Genomic DNA, 18,598 nt, shown 5'->3' with positions numbered 1-18,598 from the left:
AACTATCAACAATTTTACTGGAAAGTATGAACTATTTTTTATGACGCCCTCTTACAAATTGAGTGATTGGGTTTGTTTTCATTTTTTAAAATCGAAAGTACGAATCTGCTTTCAATTCCTTACTAGACTAGATAGATCTATGGCTAATTTATCGAACCAGAAGCTTTGAAAAGTGGTAAGTACCAATAATAATTGCGTAATAATAATAATTAATAATCCTGCAGACGATAGTTGGACTCATTGTCGTGCTTGCTCTGTCGAGTCGCACAGATATGGTGATCAGACTCCGACATACTGATTCGGATTTGTTTCTTATTTTATTATGGCTTGTGGCTTTATATTTATATCTTTTTTCTATATGGTTAACTGATAAATATTGACTTTATTGTATTAGTCTAGTGTATAAGTCTAGAGGGCCCTTTGCTCATCACGTCAACTTCACAACTTGAACAGTCCTTTCTACTACTAACAACAGTTGCTATATAGATAGTAGTCATTGCTATTGCTAGATAGCTAGACTAGAATAATTAGTGGGTCTGATATTACCATATAATATGATGTAACTTGGACTCTGAATAAACAGTTATGTCCATTACATGGATCTGGTGTTGCTGATATGACTGTCAATCGTATGGGACTAGTACTCTGAATATATAGTTTTGCCTCATTTATCAAAATGATCTGAGATGTTACTGTTACAACAGTTACACTCACCCAACTCAATCACTCTAATTATCTCTGTGACTATGGGAGGGAATTATGGATCCATTGACTGAAAGGATTGTACTAGTAGTCTGAATATATAGTTTTGTCTCAATGATCTGAGAAGTAACTCTATTAATTAACTCTTGACTACATGGAAGGGAACTATGGATCTGATTCTGATGCTACTCATTGACTGTAAGGAATGAACTATAGTATAGTAGTCAGATTTTTTATGAATGGCGCATGTTTTTCTAGTTTTTCTCAGATGTCCTTCTATCAAAAGTTGTAAAACTTTGTGTCAACCTCCGAATCAATTTCTATGAACTGAATAAACATTTTGGCCCATATTGTGATGCCATATAACAAAAAAGATTTCTTCTTCACGACCTATAAAAATCTACTTTAAAACCCCTGTCATAAAAATAGAGATTTTACTCTGCTAAAAATGTAAACATTTTCGCACCACAAAGTAAGATGAATTCATCGTTTTTCAAAATAATCTTGTGACACGGTAGTTCCGGCTAGTGGTTATGAGTTCATATCATACTATTTTCCGAATAAAAGCAACAACCATTAACTGTTATAAAGTAACAACTAATGTAGTTTGCATTCCATTTTGACTTTATAATTTATTGCTTTTTATTTACATCACGTCACAATTACCGAAGACTGATCTGAATCTCTAGCTTTAACTCATTTGAACTAGTGATTAAATACTCAAAAGTGTCAAATTAGCAATGTATGTTTATATTTAACTTTGAAAAATTGTATCTATGCATGAACCTTTCACACAGCATTTTAAGTTTTCTTTTAAACCTATAAGCTCTTAAACAATACGATATGATACGGAATCTCTATCGGTTCCTCTCTCGTAAGGCTGCGAAAAGAAGTCAACTTTTATCTATCGATAAGTCATTAATTAAAGAGGACAGCTATGGATTTGGAATTTCACAATCAACCTTCAGTTTTGCATGTTATTGTTGTTGAACACAAGCACGTATTTGTGGAAACATTGTATCATAAATTGATGAATTTCTACTTTTGACTGGTCTACATTAAATTTATGTAATCCTCTTTGGCATAAAGAACAAGCTATTTCTCAAAAAATTGAAATCAAAATAATGTTGGAAGCGCGTAATGTTAACTTTCATTTGTATTCATCAATAACGTATATTGATTGTTATAAAATGTAAACATGTCTGTCGTTCCTTCATATTCGGATTCTGTACGAACATCATATACGTTTCAATTAACCGAACATTCCATTTTAACAAATTCTTTCAAAATGGATAAGCGGAAAATCATATTTTTGATACTATAATCATATTTAGATTCCAATACTTACTAGTTTCGATTTTAATATAGCTATAATAAGCGAAATTTGTTTTAAAATTCGTGAAAAAATATATTTTACTAGGACAAAATTATCCAGAGGTTCATACAATTTTTTTCAGCTGTACATTGTGAACAGCTGAGAAAAAGAAGACAAAGGTGCGCCCCTTATTAAAAATCCGACTATTGTATCCCTTAGTAGATATTTTGGTATTCATCTTTTTCTTGGGATCATCCTCCGCAGATTACCTCCCTTTGTTGATATTTTTCTTCATCATAAGTTTAGAAAACAAAGTTGATGGAATGAAAATCTCTGGAGATAAATCCCCAAACCTAGATTGTGAAACTTGCATTTTAGGTAAAATGTGTGATAATCGAAATAGACAACCTGATACCAGGGCAAAAAGGCCCCTAGAACTTGTGCACTTAGATCTAGCTGGTCCTGTTGAACCAGCAGCTCAAGAATTTAGATATTCACTCATTTGTGTAGATGATTTTTCCAGCTTAACAGTGGTATATTTTCTTAAGCAAAAGTCTGATACAGCGGAAGCCTTTAAGAAATTTCTATCTGACATTAGCCCTTATGGTAAAGTGTGTAAAATCAGAAGTGATAACGGTGGTGAATTTGTTTCCAATGAGTTTAAAAGAATTTTAGTTGATAATTTCATACGCCATGAGAAAAGTGCCCCCCCCCCCCCCCCCCCCATAGTCCTCACCAGAACGGTACGACCGAGAGAAATTGGAGGACGCTTTTTTTCAATGGCAAGATGCTTACTAATTGAGACAAAATTACCAAAGTCCCTTTGGACTTATGCTGTTATGACTTCAGCATATATAAGAAACAGGTGTTTTAACCGAAGGTTAGGGGGAACTCCTATTGAGGCCATGACCAACATTAAACCTAACATATCCAATATGCACATTTTTGGCCAAACTTGCTATGCACTGAACCAAAACCCAAAGAAACTGGAAGAAAGAGCAAAAGAGGCGTTTTTTGTTGGTTATGACCGAGATAGCCCCGCCTATCTTGTATACCTACCTGAGAATCAGTGAGAAACAAATAGTAAGGAAAGTAAGATGTGTCAAATTTTTTGATTCAAATCCATGTGTAAACACTGATGACAATGATAATGAAAATACTGTTCTGATTGATAAGTCACAAAACAATTCTGATTACATTGAACCATTGACACCGCCATATGAGAATGATGATACGGTTGATGAAATTGAAATAAATAATGACGACATTGAACATTCTTGTAATTCACTCAACCAATCAGCATCATCATCCTCAGATGGGGTACCCATGAAGAGAGAAAGGCGTAAGCCAAATTACCTTAATGATTATTGTTGTGATGATGAAATGAATGACCATGTCTATACTCATTTTTGTTATAGTCTTAGCCATGCACCACAATCTTATTGTGAAGCCATCTCTGGCGACAACGCAGAGAAATGGAAACAACGCAGAGAAATGGAAAGAAGCAATGACTTCCGAAATGGAATCTCTTAAAGATAACAACGCATTTGAAAGTGTGCCTCTACCAAAAGACAGGAAAGTCATTGGTGGAAGATGGGTATTTGCTATAAAAACAAGCAAGGAAGGGAAAGAAACTTACAAGGCACGGTTTCTTGCCAAAGGTTATGCTCAAGTTGAAGGCATTGATTACTTTGAGACATTTTCCCCGACTACACGCCTAAGCTCAATCAGAATACTGACACAAATTGCCATGCAAAATGACCTAGAGATCCATCAAATGGATGTAAAGGCTGCGTATCTCAATGCGCCCATAGATTGTGAAATCTATAGAGAACAACCCAAAGGGTTCATAGCCAAGGGTGATAATTATGTTTTGAAATTAAAGAAAAGCTTATATGGTCTGAAACAATCAGGCAGAAACTGGAACAACACTCTTGATGAACATTTGACAAATGAAGGTTTTGTAAGGTCAATTAATGATCCATGCTTCTATTTTGATCCAAACAAAAAGATCTATATTTTAGTATGGGTAGATGATTTGCTAATTGCAGCTAAACCCTGTCACCTTGACTCAGTCAAGAATGTCTTGCAGGAAGATTTTAAAATGAAAGATCTTGGAAATGTTTCATATTTTTGGGGAATTCAGTTTGATAAGACAAATGAGGGAATAACAATGTGCCAAAGCCTTTACATTAACAATGTACTTGAAAGATTTAATATGGTTGATTGTAAGCCTAAAGCCATTCCATCTGAAATGAAACCATCTGAGTATGAACATGATTCTGAACCACTTGATAACAATGAATTAAGATTGTATAAATCTATGGTTGGTGCTCTTATCTATATCATGACAGCCACAAGGCCTGATATTTCATTCACTGTTACTAGGCTATCTCAATTCACGTCTAATGCTAAACAATGTCACTTGAAAATGGCAAAACATGTAATAAGATACCTAAAAGGTACAATTAATGAAAAATTGATCTTCAGGAAATCAAGGGAACCACTTAGAATTACTGGTTTTTGTGATGCTGACTGGGCTAAAAGTATTTCAGGATATTGTTATAGAATTTCAGAAACTGGTCCCTTAATTTCCTGGAAATCCAGAAAGCAACAAACAGTTGCATTATCAACATGTGAAGCTGAATACATGTCTCTTGTTTCAGCTATCCAAGAAGGAAAATATTTGACATCTTTTCTCAAAGAAATATCAGATCTAAATGAAAAACAATTCACTCTTTTCTGTGACAATCAAGGAGCTATTGCACTTGCTCAAAACCCAGTAAAGCACCAAAGATCAAAGCATATTGATATAAAATACCATTTCATTAGAAATGAGATATCTAAGAATAGATTGTCTGTTTATTACATACCAACAGATTCAAATGTTGCTGATGTTTTTACAAAACCTGCTTCTAAGGCCAAATTGCAAGAATTTAAAACTGCTATTATGGGGTAGATAACCCAATTGTTTTCATTTGCATAAAGAAAACTAAATGATTTAAATAACATGCATGATACTGTTAGTATCTACTATTAATTTACTTTTGTTTGATTTATTTCTCCTTTTTCAAATATCCCATTTTTATTTTAGCTCTTTACTATCATTTATTCAAGATTTAAAGTAAAGTTGCAAATATACTTCATGATCACACTACTATTACTACTTTGATTCATGGTCACTCTGTGCATTTACTACTTATGTTAAATTTAAATATAATGTTTTGTCTTAAAGTCCTTTTAGACATTAATACAATAATTAACACAGTTTTGATTCAATGAAACTGTTGAGATGCTTATTATTTGTTTTACTAATTTCCAAAATTTTCAGTAAATAGGTATAGGTAGATATTTTTTTTATATTGCACAAGTAACAAGCACAGATGCTATTTTGCTAAGTTAGTATTTCTTATAGGGTATATATATATTGATGAATACCAATTATTTTGTTAAATGCTCACAATGCTGAGATCATGGGAGGGTGTTGAGTATGATCCCATCATTGATTAATTAACATGAATAATAGAGCGAATTTATCATTATACAAATATTTTGAAATATTTTGTTTATGTACCTATTAATAGATTCTACTTTCACTTCCTCTTTGCCTTTATCCTGTCCATGTTAGACAGATGAAAATCATCATGAGTTTTATTTAATAAAATCGAATTAAATCGTCCCCTCTGTGTTATCATCTTTCATTGATTATTATTGGGCTGCCATAACATAACCTCAACAGGGCCAAGAGCAAGCCGACCGCCGAGACCGATCTCGCCGCCGCCGGGGGGACTTCCGCAGCCTGCGGAATCAGCTGAAGAGGGCCAGGCAGGAGCTGGCCTCCCTCCGGACCGAGGCGGCTGAGGTCACCGGTCTCCGGGAGGAGAACAAAAGAATGAAGGTTAGAGAGCCCTCGATGGAGCTGTCCCTCCACAGCTCTGTCTTAGACAGCTAGGTGCTAGGGCGAGCAACCGTGTAAATAGATTTATTTTTGTCCCAGCCCCAGGAAAGGGCTCTCCTTTTATTTCAGCCCTAGGTAAGGGCCTTCTTTATTTTTTGTTCGGCCCTAGGAAAGGGCCTTCCTCATTTTATTTTACCCCCCTTTTTTTGTTGCTATGCCCTAGGTAAGGGCTCCTCTCCTTTAGTTCACTGTAATACCGAGAGCTCCAGAAAGGTGCAGGTGAGTATCCCACATCCAGCCACCCTGCCATTTTTGAGGGGGGAGCAGTGTAGGGATCTCTAGCCGTAAACAATCGTACGGCTAGTGACCTTGGCAATGGTCATTCCTACTTCCGCTCTGCCTCGTCCCAGGCTGACCCGGCTCATATAAAGCCGAGTGGACCTCTAGATACATACACTTACTTCTGGACACTTCACTCTCTACACTTACTCCGATACAACAGACGACGCACTTTCCAGATTCTTACGACACACTTACCAGATTCTAACTCTTCTCGGACACTTACAGATTTACTCTACACTAACAGACTCTCTTCACCTACTCCTTTAAAGACTCACACTTACTTACAGACCTTCTCTTGATACTTCTATCTACCATACGACTAGATTCAGGGTAAGCTATATTTTTATACTTTAACTTTATCTTTAATATCTAGTTTTAACTTAGTAATTCCGCGATTCACCGGCCATCTGGACCCATCCTAGCCATGGAGTCCTACAGCCAGAATACCGAGTTCTGGCAATCACGGTAGTTACTACAATGGCGTCACGAGCGAAAACTTTTTTCTACCTTTTACTTTTACATTTTCCATTTTATTAATTCCTACCGTCGTATTTCGTTGAATGGGAGTTCGAATTTCGTTGATTTTTACCGTGTGAATACTTCGTTATTTTTCATCATGTATTTTCTACTATAATTCTTATATTCAATCTTGAATGAATTCATGACCACGCCCCCTTCCCTTTTCTTTCAGTTGTAGGTAATTTCAGTTCGTGAATTTTGTTTGATCGTGTCAAGGTCGTCCTTGTCCTTGACTCCAAGGTCAACGGTGTCATGTTTCATGATTTTTTTTTTACATTTGATTTCTTTTTTATTCTTTTTATTGGAAATATTTTTGTTTGTTTTGTTATTGCCTATAACTGTGATTAGTTTATATCTTTGGTGATTTATTGTGAATTCTTGTGATTTGATTTGTCCTTATCTTGACTTTGTTTATTGCTTATGACTGTGATTAGTTGAATTCTTGTGATTTGATTTGTCCTTGACTTGACTTTGATTATTGCTTATGACTGTGATTAGTTGAATTCTTGTGATTTGATTTGTCCTTGACTTGATTATGTTTGCCTAGTGCTACATTGTGATTGTGATTACTCTTTCTGTTGATTTTATTATGTATCTTCAGTTGTTATTGTTATTATTTTTCTTTCACACACCTTCCTCTCCTGAGAGGAAACCTTGGTGGTTTGTGTAGTTCATTTTTATATTTTTTAAGTTTTTTTTTCTTTTCTTGATTTGTTGTTTGATGATCACTCGGGCCCGGCAGCATGGTGCGGTGAGATGTTGGAGCATAATCCGACCATGGCTGCAGCCTTGGGGAGTGGTCTATCTTTTAACAAACCGTACCTATTTTCATATTTAGTATAATTTTGATTTATTGTTTGATGGCTACTCGGGCCAGGCAGCATGGTGCGGTGAGATGTTGGAGCATGATCTGACCATGGCTGCGGCCTTGAGGAGTGGCCTATCTTTCAATAGGCCATACCTAATTTTTTATTTAGTATTTGTATAATTTTGATTTATTGTTTGATGGCTACTCGGGCCAGGCAGCATGGTGCGGTGAGATGTTGGAGCATGATCCGACCATGGCTGCGGCCTTGAGGAGTGGCCTATCTTTCAATAGACCATACCTAATTTTTTATTTAGTATTTGTATAATTTTGATTTATTGTTTGATGGCTACTCGGGCCAGGCAGCATGGTGCGGTGAGATGTTGGAGCATGATCCGACCATGGCTGCGGCCTTGAGGAGTGGCCGATCTTTCAATAGACCATACATGATTATTTGTACATTATTTTTTCTTCATTTTTTGATTTGTTGTTTGATGGTCGCTCGAGCCAAGCAGCATGGTGCGGTGAGATGTTGGAGCATGATCTGACCATGGCTGCGGCCTAGGGAGCGACTATCCTGCAATAACAACCCCATTTTATAGTTGGTAATTACTTTGTGGTTTTATTGGTTGGAGGTCACTCAGGTCAGAGAGCATGGTGCAGCGAGATGTTGTAGCATGACCTGACCATGCGGTGGCCTCGAGTGACAGACCAGCCAATAGATAGCGTTAGTTGTCTAGGTTTGCTTTCGTGTGGCCACTGTGATTGGGCAGCATGGTGCAGTGAAATGTCGGAGCATGTCCTGACCATGGCTGCAGCTGTGGAGACGACCACTCGGAAGCAACCATCTGATGATAGTTTGGATTCACTGAGTTTGATGGTCACTCAAGCTTGGTGGTCTGCGCAGAGAGATGTTGGTGCATTATCTGTTGCGACCAAGGTTCGAGTTGGAGGACCTAATTCTCAGTGAATCACATGATACATATTGTGATGTTTATGCTCAGGTCGCGCACCATGGGTCAGTGAAGTGGTGGTGCACGACATGGCCATGACTGCGACCTGGAGCAATTGTTTTGTTGTGAAGATGTATAGATTGTTATTATCATTAAATTCCTCTGTGATCTTTACTCTATTACAATACAAATGTTCATATATTATATTTTTACAGAGCGTAGCTTGTTTGCATGCACTAGCTTGATTCGTTTGCTTGCTTTGGCATGAGCTTGGCCTAATTATATTGTTTTTGGCTTCATGCTTGTGCTAGTTTTATTACTTGGCTTTAAGCCCGCTTGATTTTGTTTTGTGCTTTTAGCTTGCATTGATTGCTTGCATGGCGTAATGATTCCTTGAGGTTCTCAAATTATTTGTTTCCATTTACTAATTCTATTCTCTGTGATTCATTATCAGAATTTAGTAAAATGTCTTCCAACGTGACATCTGAAGGAAAAATTCTTGTGAATTTCTGCTCCTTAGAGCAGCTCATCGATTTTAATATCTCGGAAAGGAACGCAAAGAAGGTTATCCAGCTTCGCCAAGAGCAAGATATCCTCACTATGGATGACCTGGAGGCACTTTTCAGGAACAAGGACATCATTAATTATTTTGACGTCTCCACCATGAAATCAAAAGAGACCAATAACTCTCCCACGCTTCCGGCGCCTCGCAGAGAGGACACTTTCACTCATTCCCCAGAAGCCAGGGACCCCTTGGAGGACATTCGTGGCCCCGCAGCCTTGGCGGACTTGAGAAATAAAGAAGTCCTCGATGGATGGAAGGCAAGTGGAATTGAAGCCGGAACCCTGAGACGTCAGCGCCCCACTGTCAAAGATGAGGCCCATAACACCAGTTGGAGGATGAGGGAACCACTTCCTATGACGTGTGCCCCTCGAGAACCGGCATACTTGCATAATAGAAGACCTCAGCCCGAATACTCTGACAGTGAAGACCATGACTACCCCGATTACGTGCCCCACAGAAGACAGGCACGGAGAGAGGTACTAAAAGTTAACTTACCACGGAACGTCTTTTTCAACGGCAAGGGGAACTGGGAGACGTTCGCCAGCAAATTTAGGAACTTCATCTCCATTAATAATATTAGAGGATCGGACATGAAGAAATACTTTCTAAATTCCGCCATGGATGGCAAGGCTGCCGATTTTCTGGCCAAGCTCGATGGCATGGATGACCAGATGAGTTTCGCCGAGGCCATGGATCGACTAGAAAAAAGATTCGGCAGTAAGCAGCTGAGAGGATCAGCCTTCAGACAGTACATGACCGGCACCCAAAGAGAAGGCGAAGGTATTGAAAAATGGACTGACAGACTATGGGATCTAGCCAGCGCAGCCTTTCCGTTTGACAATGAGGAGTCCCTGGACGAGCTGATCGCCATCCAGTTCAGCTCGGGATTACGGGATAGGGCTGCAGCTGACTTCGTTACTGGACAGGACCCGGACAACCTCGCCGCGGCCCATAGGAAATATAGGGTTTATCAATATATTTATGTTTATCAATCGGACTAATGTAAATAAACGAACTGGGGGTGGGGTGTGCACATATATTAACAACAAATGGTGCCACACCAATAATTGTCAAATAAAGAAAATGTATTGTGACGATTATATTGAATTTATTACTGTTTCATCACGACCTTATTATCTACCCCGGGAATTTACTCATGTCATCATCATCAACGTCTACATTCCACCATCATCAGACAACAACACAGCGAAAAATATTTTGAAGAAAGAAATACAGGACATTCAAATTAAGTCGCCCGATGCCGTATTGATGGTCACTGGTGATTTTAACAAATGTAAAGATTTCACTCTCCCGGGACTTCATCAATACGTGGACTGCGAGACAAGGGACAAAAAAACATTATATTTATTCCTGTGTAATATTAAAAATAGTTACAAATGTTTACCCCGAGCCCCATTAGGTTTATCTGACCACTGCATGCTCTTGCTACTCCCCACCTACCGCCCTGTTTTTAAACGTGTAAAACCAGTAAAGAAAAGTGTACAGATCTGGAACGGAAGTGTGTGTGAAGATTTGCGTGGTTGTTTTGAATGCACTGACTGGACTGTTTTTATCCAATCATGTGATAGTGTGGATGAGCTGAATGACTGTGTGAGTGAGTATTTAAAATTCTGTGAACAGCTCGTGTCTTGTAAAAAAGAAATAAAATATTATCCTAACAACAAGCCTTGGATAACAAAAGATCTAAAACTTTTATTGAACCAAAAGAAAACTCTCTTTACTAGTAGAAATAAAAAAGATCTGAAAACAAAACAAAAAGAGATAAAGAGAGTAATATCTAGTTGTAGAGACAAGTACAAAAATAAAATTGAAAAATGCTTTTCTTCTGGGGATATACGGGACACGTGGCGGGGGCTTAAAACTGCTGTTAACTATAATCCAAAGCCACGGTTATATCTGAAGATATCGAAATTGAAACTCTAAATAAATTTTATTCACGTTTTGACACAGCAAACAAATTTGATATTGAAAATGATAAACATAAATTAGACAGGGCTTTGGAAGATGAAATGACTATTGAGGTCAGTGAAGAAGAAACGAGATTCGTATTTTCGAAACTAAACGAGAGGAAGGCTGCTGGGCCGGATGGATTGAAAGGAAAATTATTAAAAGAATGTGCCCATCAACTGTCCCCCATTTATACACATATTTTTAACTGGTCCCTCCAATGCGTTTCGATCCCTGAAATTTGGAAAACTTCAAAAATTATTCCTGTTCCAAAAAAAGAAAAACTTGAATCTATGAACGATCTCAGACCTGTTGCACTGACTTCAATAGTCATGAAATCTTTAGAAAAACTTGTTCTTGTTAAAATTAGGAACCAGTTTATGCCATTGAGTGATAGTCATCAATTTGCTTACAAACCAGGACGTGGCGTAGAGGATGCCATTTTGCTGTTTACAAACAACATCTACAGGCATCTAGATCACGCTAAGAGCTATTGCAGATTGCTTTTCGCAGATTTTTCTTCAGCGTTCAATACAATGCAACCTCAGTTGGTTGTTCAAAAATTGACTAGTCTGAATCTAAACAAGTATATAATTGCTTGGGTGCTCGAATTTCTTACGGAGAGAGCACAATATGTTCAATTAGGACAAAACATATCTTCCTGTATAACTACAAATACTGGTGCTCCTCAATGTTGTGCATTGTCCCCTGTATTATTCACAATATACACGAATGACTGTAGAAGTCAAAACCTGAGTGTACCTTTGATAAAGTTTGCAGATGACACCGCTCTTCAAGGCCTCATAACAAATGGCAACGAAGTGGCTTATAGGCAAGAAATTGATAGATTTGTGTCTTGGTGTGATGCCCACCACCTAGAGCTTAACATAAGCAAGACAAAGGAGCTAGTGATTGACTTTAGGAGAGTGAAGGAACCGATAGAACCGTTAAAATTAAAGGACCAATTCGTCCAGCGAGTTCCTCACTACAAATACCTTGGTGTAACAATTGATGACAGGCTCAAGTGGGATGAACACTTGAAAATAATTAGGCATAAGATGTGCAGACGTACATATTTTTTATCAAAACTCTCTCAGTTTAGAATAGATAAAACCCTCTGCACATTATTTTATAGAGCAGTAATCGAAAGTGTTTTGTCATTTTGTATAACAGCTTGGGGAGGCAATTGCTTAGCAGTGGAAAGGAACAAAATAAATTCAAATATTAAAAAATCTATTAAACGCTATATAAATGATGTTGACGATGTAGATCTTTTATACGAGAAATTTTGTATAAATAAAATAACTAAAATATTAAATGACCAGTATCATCCACTAAGACCATCAGTGATTATGTCAGAAGGAAGTGGTCGCCCTTTCTCTATTTCAACGAAAACAGAGAGACACCGAAAATCTTTTCTGCCGTCCAGTATTATATTAGGCTTTATAACAACAAGCAATAATCATTTTATATAATTATTTCGCATTTTTACTTTCAAAAAATGTAAATATTAAATTATTAATTTATTTGTTTTGCAATCTTTTCAATTTTTAATTTATAGTGACAGTTTTAACTATTTTACAGTGTTGAAATTATTCATATTATAAAGCGCAGCTCTGGTTATGGAGCTACTCCTTTTTCATATATACATCCTATTTCCATTGCATTTTTATCTTATTATGTAAATTATAACACGTCTGTACAAAAAATTTCCTTTTTGGGATCCAATAAAGTATTATTATTATTAATATTATTATTATTATTATTATTATTATTATTATTATTATTATTATTATTATTATTATTATTATTATTATTATTATAAAAAGAAAACTATTGGAGCCCTCCAGGAACGAAGGAGAGATCACCAGAGTCATTCCATCCGTACTGTCAAGCAATACATGGAAGAATCGGAGGAGAGTTCCGACGACAGCCCATCCAGGATTGGAGAGGCGATTAGAGCTGTCAAAAAAGAGACCATCCCCCGTTCCCCTATGACGAAGAACCTGCACCCCAAACAGGAGCAAGGGACGAGCACGTCCCAGAAGGAATCTAGGTTGGAGCACTATATGCTGAAGATGGTGGAAAAATTGGACCTAATACTTTCTAGGCTGCCAGTGAAGAGAGATCCTCCCCCTAGGTCGCCCAGGTCCCCATCTCCCATGCGATGCTACAACTGCGGGAATACAGGTCACTTCAGCAGACAATGCGACCAGAATTCGTCGGCGATCCAGGAAAACTCCAATGGGACAGCTTAACCAGCCCACTGCTGCCCCACCTACTGGATCGGGCTGCCAACCCAGAACTTACGGCCCCTGTACGTGCTCCATTAACAAACATCCGGTGGAAGCCGTAGTGGATACAGCCGCTGGAGCCACCATCATCTCTGAGCAGACATTTGATAACCTGCCTGACAAACCCCAGTGTCTTAGGACTGTGAAGATGTTCACCGCAGGAAAAGGTCAGACATTCGAAGCTAAGAGGATAGGCCCGGTCGACATCAGGTTAGGCACCCAAATAATTAGCTCAGACATCTACACGGCTCCCATCATAGATTCTATGCTCCTTGGAATTGACCTTCTTCAAAGATTAAGGGTCAAGATAGATATGGACCACAGACTTATGACCTGGTCCACGGTACAGTTCCTCTCATCATGAGCCTAGGCCCTAGCGGCACCGCCAATCAAAACCCAACAACGGAGTCGCTTGAGTTGGACGAGCCCTCTTTTAGAAATGTCTCCAACCATACTATTCCCCCACTTTCTACGGACGAAGGAGAGGTTGAGGATTCCCCGCACAACAGAGATTGCAGTTACCCTGCACAGGTCGTCGTGGAATCACCCTTTTCTTGGTTAGAGCTATCTCAGGAGTTGCCCATTGTCGTCTTCAGTGCTGTCTACGGACCGACACACGACCCAGCCGTGCGCCTGCTTAACCCTACTGGAAAAGAGGTCACCTTGCCCAAAGACACGGTGATAGGCACATGGCATTTCATTCGAAAAGAGAACATTCTGGACTCGTGGGCCACCCCTGATGAGGCTCATGTACGGAGGATAGCGACGGACACTCTCCCATCCAAACTTCTAGACATGTGGAACGATGCGAAGACCGAGCTGCCGCCAGAAGAACAGGCTAAGCTCAAGGACCTACTCGTCGAATTTCAGGATGTCTTCGCAGATTCGGACTTCGACTTGGGCAGCTTTTCTGCGGTGCAATACTCAATTAACACCGGGAATGCACCGTCAGTCAAGCTTGGCCTAAGGAAAACCCCCGTCCACTTTGAGAATGAGGAAAACAAAGTTCTGGACAATATGCTTGCGGCAGGAGTAATACAACCCTCGATATCCGATTGGGCGGCTGCCCCAGTCTTAGTTCGCAAGGCCAATGGTGGAGTCAGATGGTGTTTGGATTACAGGCTGCTAAACCAGGTGGCAAAGAAGGATGTCTTTCCTCTTCCCAATATGTCGGAATGTATAGATGCCTTGAAAGGAAATTGGTGGATTTCAAAGTTAGATGCTAATTCAGCTTACTCACCTGTCCACCCTGACTCCAAGGAAAAAACCGCATTCAGGACGAGGAGAGGCTTATTCGAATTCAACAAGCTGCCATTTGGACTCTGCAATTCTGGAAGCACCTACAGCAGAGTAATGGACCTCGTCTTGAAGGACTTACACTGGAACTCTGTCTTGGCCTACTTGGACGACATCTGGGGAAGTCCTTCCAGGACCACTTCAATAACTTGAGGGAAGTGTTCTCCAGATTTCGTGCCTTCCGGCTGAAGCTCAAACCCAGGAAATGTGTGCTCTTCAGGAAAAAACTAAAAGGAAGGTAGGAAGAAACCAGTTGTCTATGACAGAGAAATCAATTGCCACTGTACGGGATCGGCCAGCACCTACGTCCATTAAGGAAATAGAGAAGTTTTTGGGCTTAGCTAATTACCACCGCTTCTTCGTAAAGGATTTTGCCGGAATATCAGAACCCCTCACACGACTTCTGAGAAAGAAAATTTTCATCTAGGGTGATGAGCAGCAGGCAGCCTTTGAGGAGATCAAGCTACGCCTTACTTCCCCACCGATCTTGGCCATTCCCACTACGACAGGTCACTTCATCCTCGATACTGATGCTTCAGATTTCGCCATCGGAGCCGAGTTGATTCAGATCCAAGAAGAGGAAGAGAAGGTGATTGCATATGGGAGCTTCACCCTGACACCCCTTCAGCGACGCTATTGCACTACCAGGAAGGAGCTACTTGCAATTGTGCGCTTTACCAATCACTTCCGTCACTACCTCTTAGGCAGCGAATTCACTGTACTAACGGATCATCGCTGCCTTACTTGGCTCATGAACTTCAAGAGGATTGAGGGCCAACTGGCCCGATGGATCGAAGAACTCAGTCAATACAACATGAGGATAGTTCACCGCTCTGGTTCACTGCACATGAATGCTGATGCCTTATCTCGACCTCCCACGACGGACACTTGCCAACACTACTGTCCTCACAAGGCGTTATCAGAATTGCCTTGTGGCGGATGCGCATATTGCGCCCGAACACAGGAGAGATGGGGAACCTTTGAATCAGAAGTAGACTACGTCGTCCCCCTCGGGTCCCCTGACACAATTGTCACTGGGTTGGATATTATAAATGAGGGCGGACGTAAAACATGACTCAGAAGATTGGACGACACCGCCCAAATGACGCCAGGAAGGAACTGCACTATCCCCCCCTCGGATCCCCTGACACAATTGTCACTGGGTCGAATATCATAAACGAGGGTGGACGCAAAGTGCGACAGATCAAAGGATTGAACAACTCTACCCGGATGACGTCAGGAGTGAGCTGTGCTGTCCCCCTCAGGTCCCCTGACACAATTGTCAATGGGTCAATATTACAAATGAGGGTGGACACAAAATACAAGTCGTAAGACAAGACGACTCGACACAAGTTGGCCTTGACAACATTGACATGGAGGATGTCAGGAAGCTGCAGTCGGATGATCATCACATGACCCACCTGCTATTATGGTTGAAATTAGGAGCAGACTCAGAAATGTCGGACTTGATGCTGTCGGCCAGGAAGAAAAGTTCTACTGGGTGCACCGCAACCTGTTCTTCCTGATTGATGGAGCCTTATACAGAAGAGACGAAGGCCCACGAGACCTCCTTGTCATACCTACGTCTTTAAAACCCCACATCCTGAAACTGTGCCACGATATCCCCAGCTCAGGACATCAGGGAATCAGACGTACCAAGGCGAGAATATCTACTTCCTACTTTTGGTACAGGATGACATCTGATATAATGAAATATGTAAGGGAATGCCCCGTCTGCAATCAGAATAAAACGCCACAGAGGAAAGCGAGATACCCAGCACAACTTACCATGCAGGTATCCCCATGGAGAAGGTTCACATTGACTTCATAGGGCCACTGCCTCGCTCCAAATCTGGAAATGAGCACATCCTTATGATGGTGGACCAATTTACGAAATGGGTGGAGTGCATACCGCTACCTTCTCAAGGGGCTGAAGAGACAGAGAGCTGCTGTTAACAACTTCTTCTGCAGATTCGGCTACCCACTACAGATCGTCTCCGACCAAGGAAGAAACTTCGAAAGCCAGCTCTTCAAAGACAATGTGCCGCTTACTTCACATCCACAAGGCTAGAACAACCCCTAAGTGGAGAGGATGATGACAGGACATTGATGGCAGCTATCAGGAGCTTCGTCGACAAAAAGCAGGACGACTGGGATGCCAACATACATCTCATCGCCTCAGCTCTTCGTTCATCTGTGAATCGGCACACTGGCTTTACACCCAACAAATTGATGTTAGGAAGGGAATTGAGCACACCGGTGGAATTGGTTATACCAGGGAAACATACTAACCCACAGTCTCCTGAAGATTATGTCAACTCTCTACAGCGGGGGTTAGAGATAGCCCATGAGACTGCGAGAACCACCCTCCGAACTGAGCTCAAGAGGACGAAGAGGACTACGACATCAAGCCCACGTCCATTCCTTCAAGAGGGGACAGGCGGTTTATTACCTGGATAAATCGAATGTGAAAGGAAAGTCCAGTAAGCTGAAACCTGTATGGACTGGACCAGCCATCATCTCCACGGTCCTGACCCCCGCCACATACGTTGTCAAATTTAGGAACTTGGAGATTAAGACAGTCAACCATGACCACCTGAAACCATGTTGGGACCGGATTATCCCAGCCTGGATCCGAAAGGAAAGGGAGGCCATCGAGTCTGGCCAGGATTACTTACTGTACTTGTGGAAAGCCAGACGATGGAGACCTCATGGTTGCGTGTGACAGGTGTTTTGACTGGTTCCACAGCAGGTGTGTCAACCTGACGAGGAACCAACGAGGCAACTGAACACTTTCATTTGCCCATCCTGTTCTCACTAATCTTTTTCTTTAATCTCCGCAGATGACCTCTTTCTCACGGGATGTGACCCTCTTCCGGGATTTCTTGCGATTCCGAGAAGAAATGCCGAGAGCGGCTGGCAGGCGCTCTCCTCCGGGGCGTAACCCGCAGCACGCGATTCGGAATCGCAGGCAACCCTGGAGAAATTCCCCTAGAAGCTCAGGGACACCTCCAATCACCTCGAGACTTGGGAGTAGATCCCGAACCTCCCCCGTCGCATCTAACTCTAACCAGGTACGGAGGCCCCGTGACCGTAGGAGACGGTCCCGCTCGCCCCGTTGGGCCCACAGAACGAGTACCCGGACCCGACAGAGCCGCGATCGGCCTCTCAGCAGACATAGGAGGGAGGGCCAAGAGCAAGCCGACCGCCGAGACAGATCTCGCCGCCGCCGGGGGGACTTCCGCAGTCTGCGGAATCAGCTGAAGGGCCAGGCAGAAGCTGGCCTCCCTCCGGACCGAGGCGGCTGAGGTCACGGTCTCCGGGAGGAGAACAAAAGAATGAAGGTTAGAGCCCTCGATGGAGCTGTCCCTCCACAGCTCTGTCTTAGACAGCTAGGTGCTAGGGCGAGCAACCGTGTAAATAGATTTATTTTTGCCCAGCCCCAGGAAAGGGCTTTCCTTTTATTTCAGCCCTAGGTAAGGGCCTTCTTTATTTTTTGTTTGGCCCCAGGAAAGGGCCTTCCTCATTTTATTTTACCCCTTTTTTGTTAGCCCGCTCTCCTTTTTAAGAATCAAATAGAGTTCATAATCAGATTCTTTCTGACTGAAGTAAGTCTAGCTAAGTACGATTACTCCTCTGCCTTTAGTTTTACACTCAAAGTAATACCCGAGAACCGTCCTCGCATGAAATGGTGGCATTTGTTGTGAGACTAACGCATACAAGCAATTCCAGAAACGATCACAGTATCAATCATCACTTACTGTCATCTTTTTCAGCAACGAGGTGCTGGCTAAGACACACTTACTCATTCATTGTTCGTTAGGGGATACTCTAGCACTGTAAAACAATTTGTTATACGGTCTTAGTTAGTAGGACCCTTGGTCAATGATCATTCCTACCTTCTCGCTACTCAATGTCCTCGTCCCGCAGCTGACCCGGCT

General features: G+C 41.0%; 1 protein-coding gene across 1 annotated transcript; it reads left to right on the top strand.

Annotated features, from left to right (window-relative positions):
- The first annotated feature begins 16,086 nt into the window (after nucleotides 1-16,086).
- Nucleotides 16,087-17,117, top strand: LOC144957538 (uncharacterized). The gene is made up of 2 exons (XM_078888885.1): nucleotides 16,087-16,452; nucleotides 16,629-17,117. Exons 1-2 carry the CDS (start codon nucleotides 16,087-16,089, stop codon nucleotides 17,115-17,117), a joined length of 855 nt encoding a protein of 284 aa, XP_078745011.1.
- The last annotated feature ends 1,481 nt before the right edge of the window (nucleotides 17,118-18,598 follow it).

This window comes from Berghia stephanieae, chromosome 12 (genome assembly GCF_034508935.2).
Source record: "Berghia stephanieae isolate SIO BIC M18660-M18661 chromosome 12, UCSD_Bste_1.3, whole genome shotgun sequence".
Taxonomy (NCBI): Eukaryota; Metazoa; Mollusca; class Gastropoda; order Nudibranchia; family Aeolidiidae; genus Berghia; species Berghia stephanieae.
Note: the sequence above shows the minus strand (reverse complement) of the source record. Positions and strands in the feature narration are given on the sequence as shown.

Coding starts and splice junctions, on each gene's coding strand:
- LOC144957538 (XM_078888885.1), top strand. CDS start 16,087: ATGGTTGAAATTAGGAGCAGACTCAGAAATGTCGGACTTGATGCTGTC. Junction 16,453..16,628: donor CAGCACAACTTACCATGCAG/GTATCCCCATGG, acceptor CTTCTTCTGCAG/ATTCGGCTACCCACTACAGA.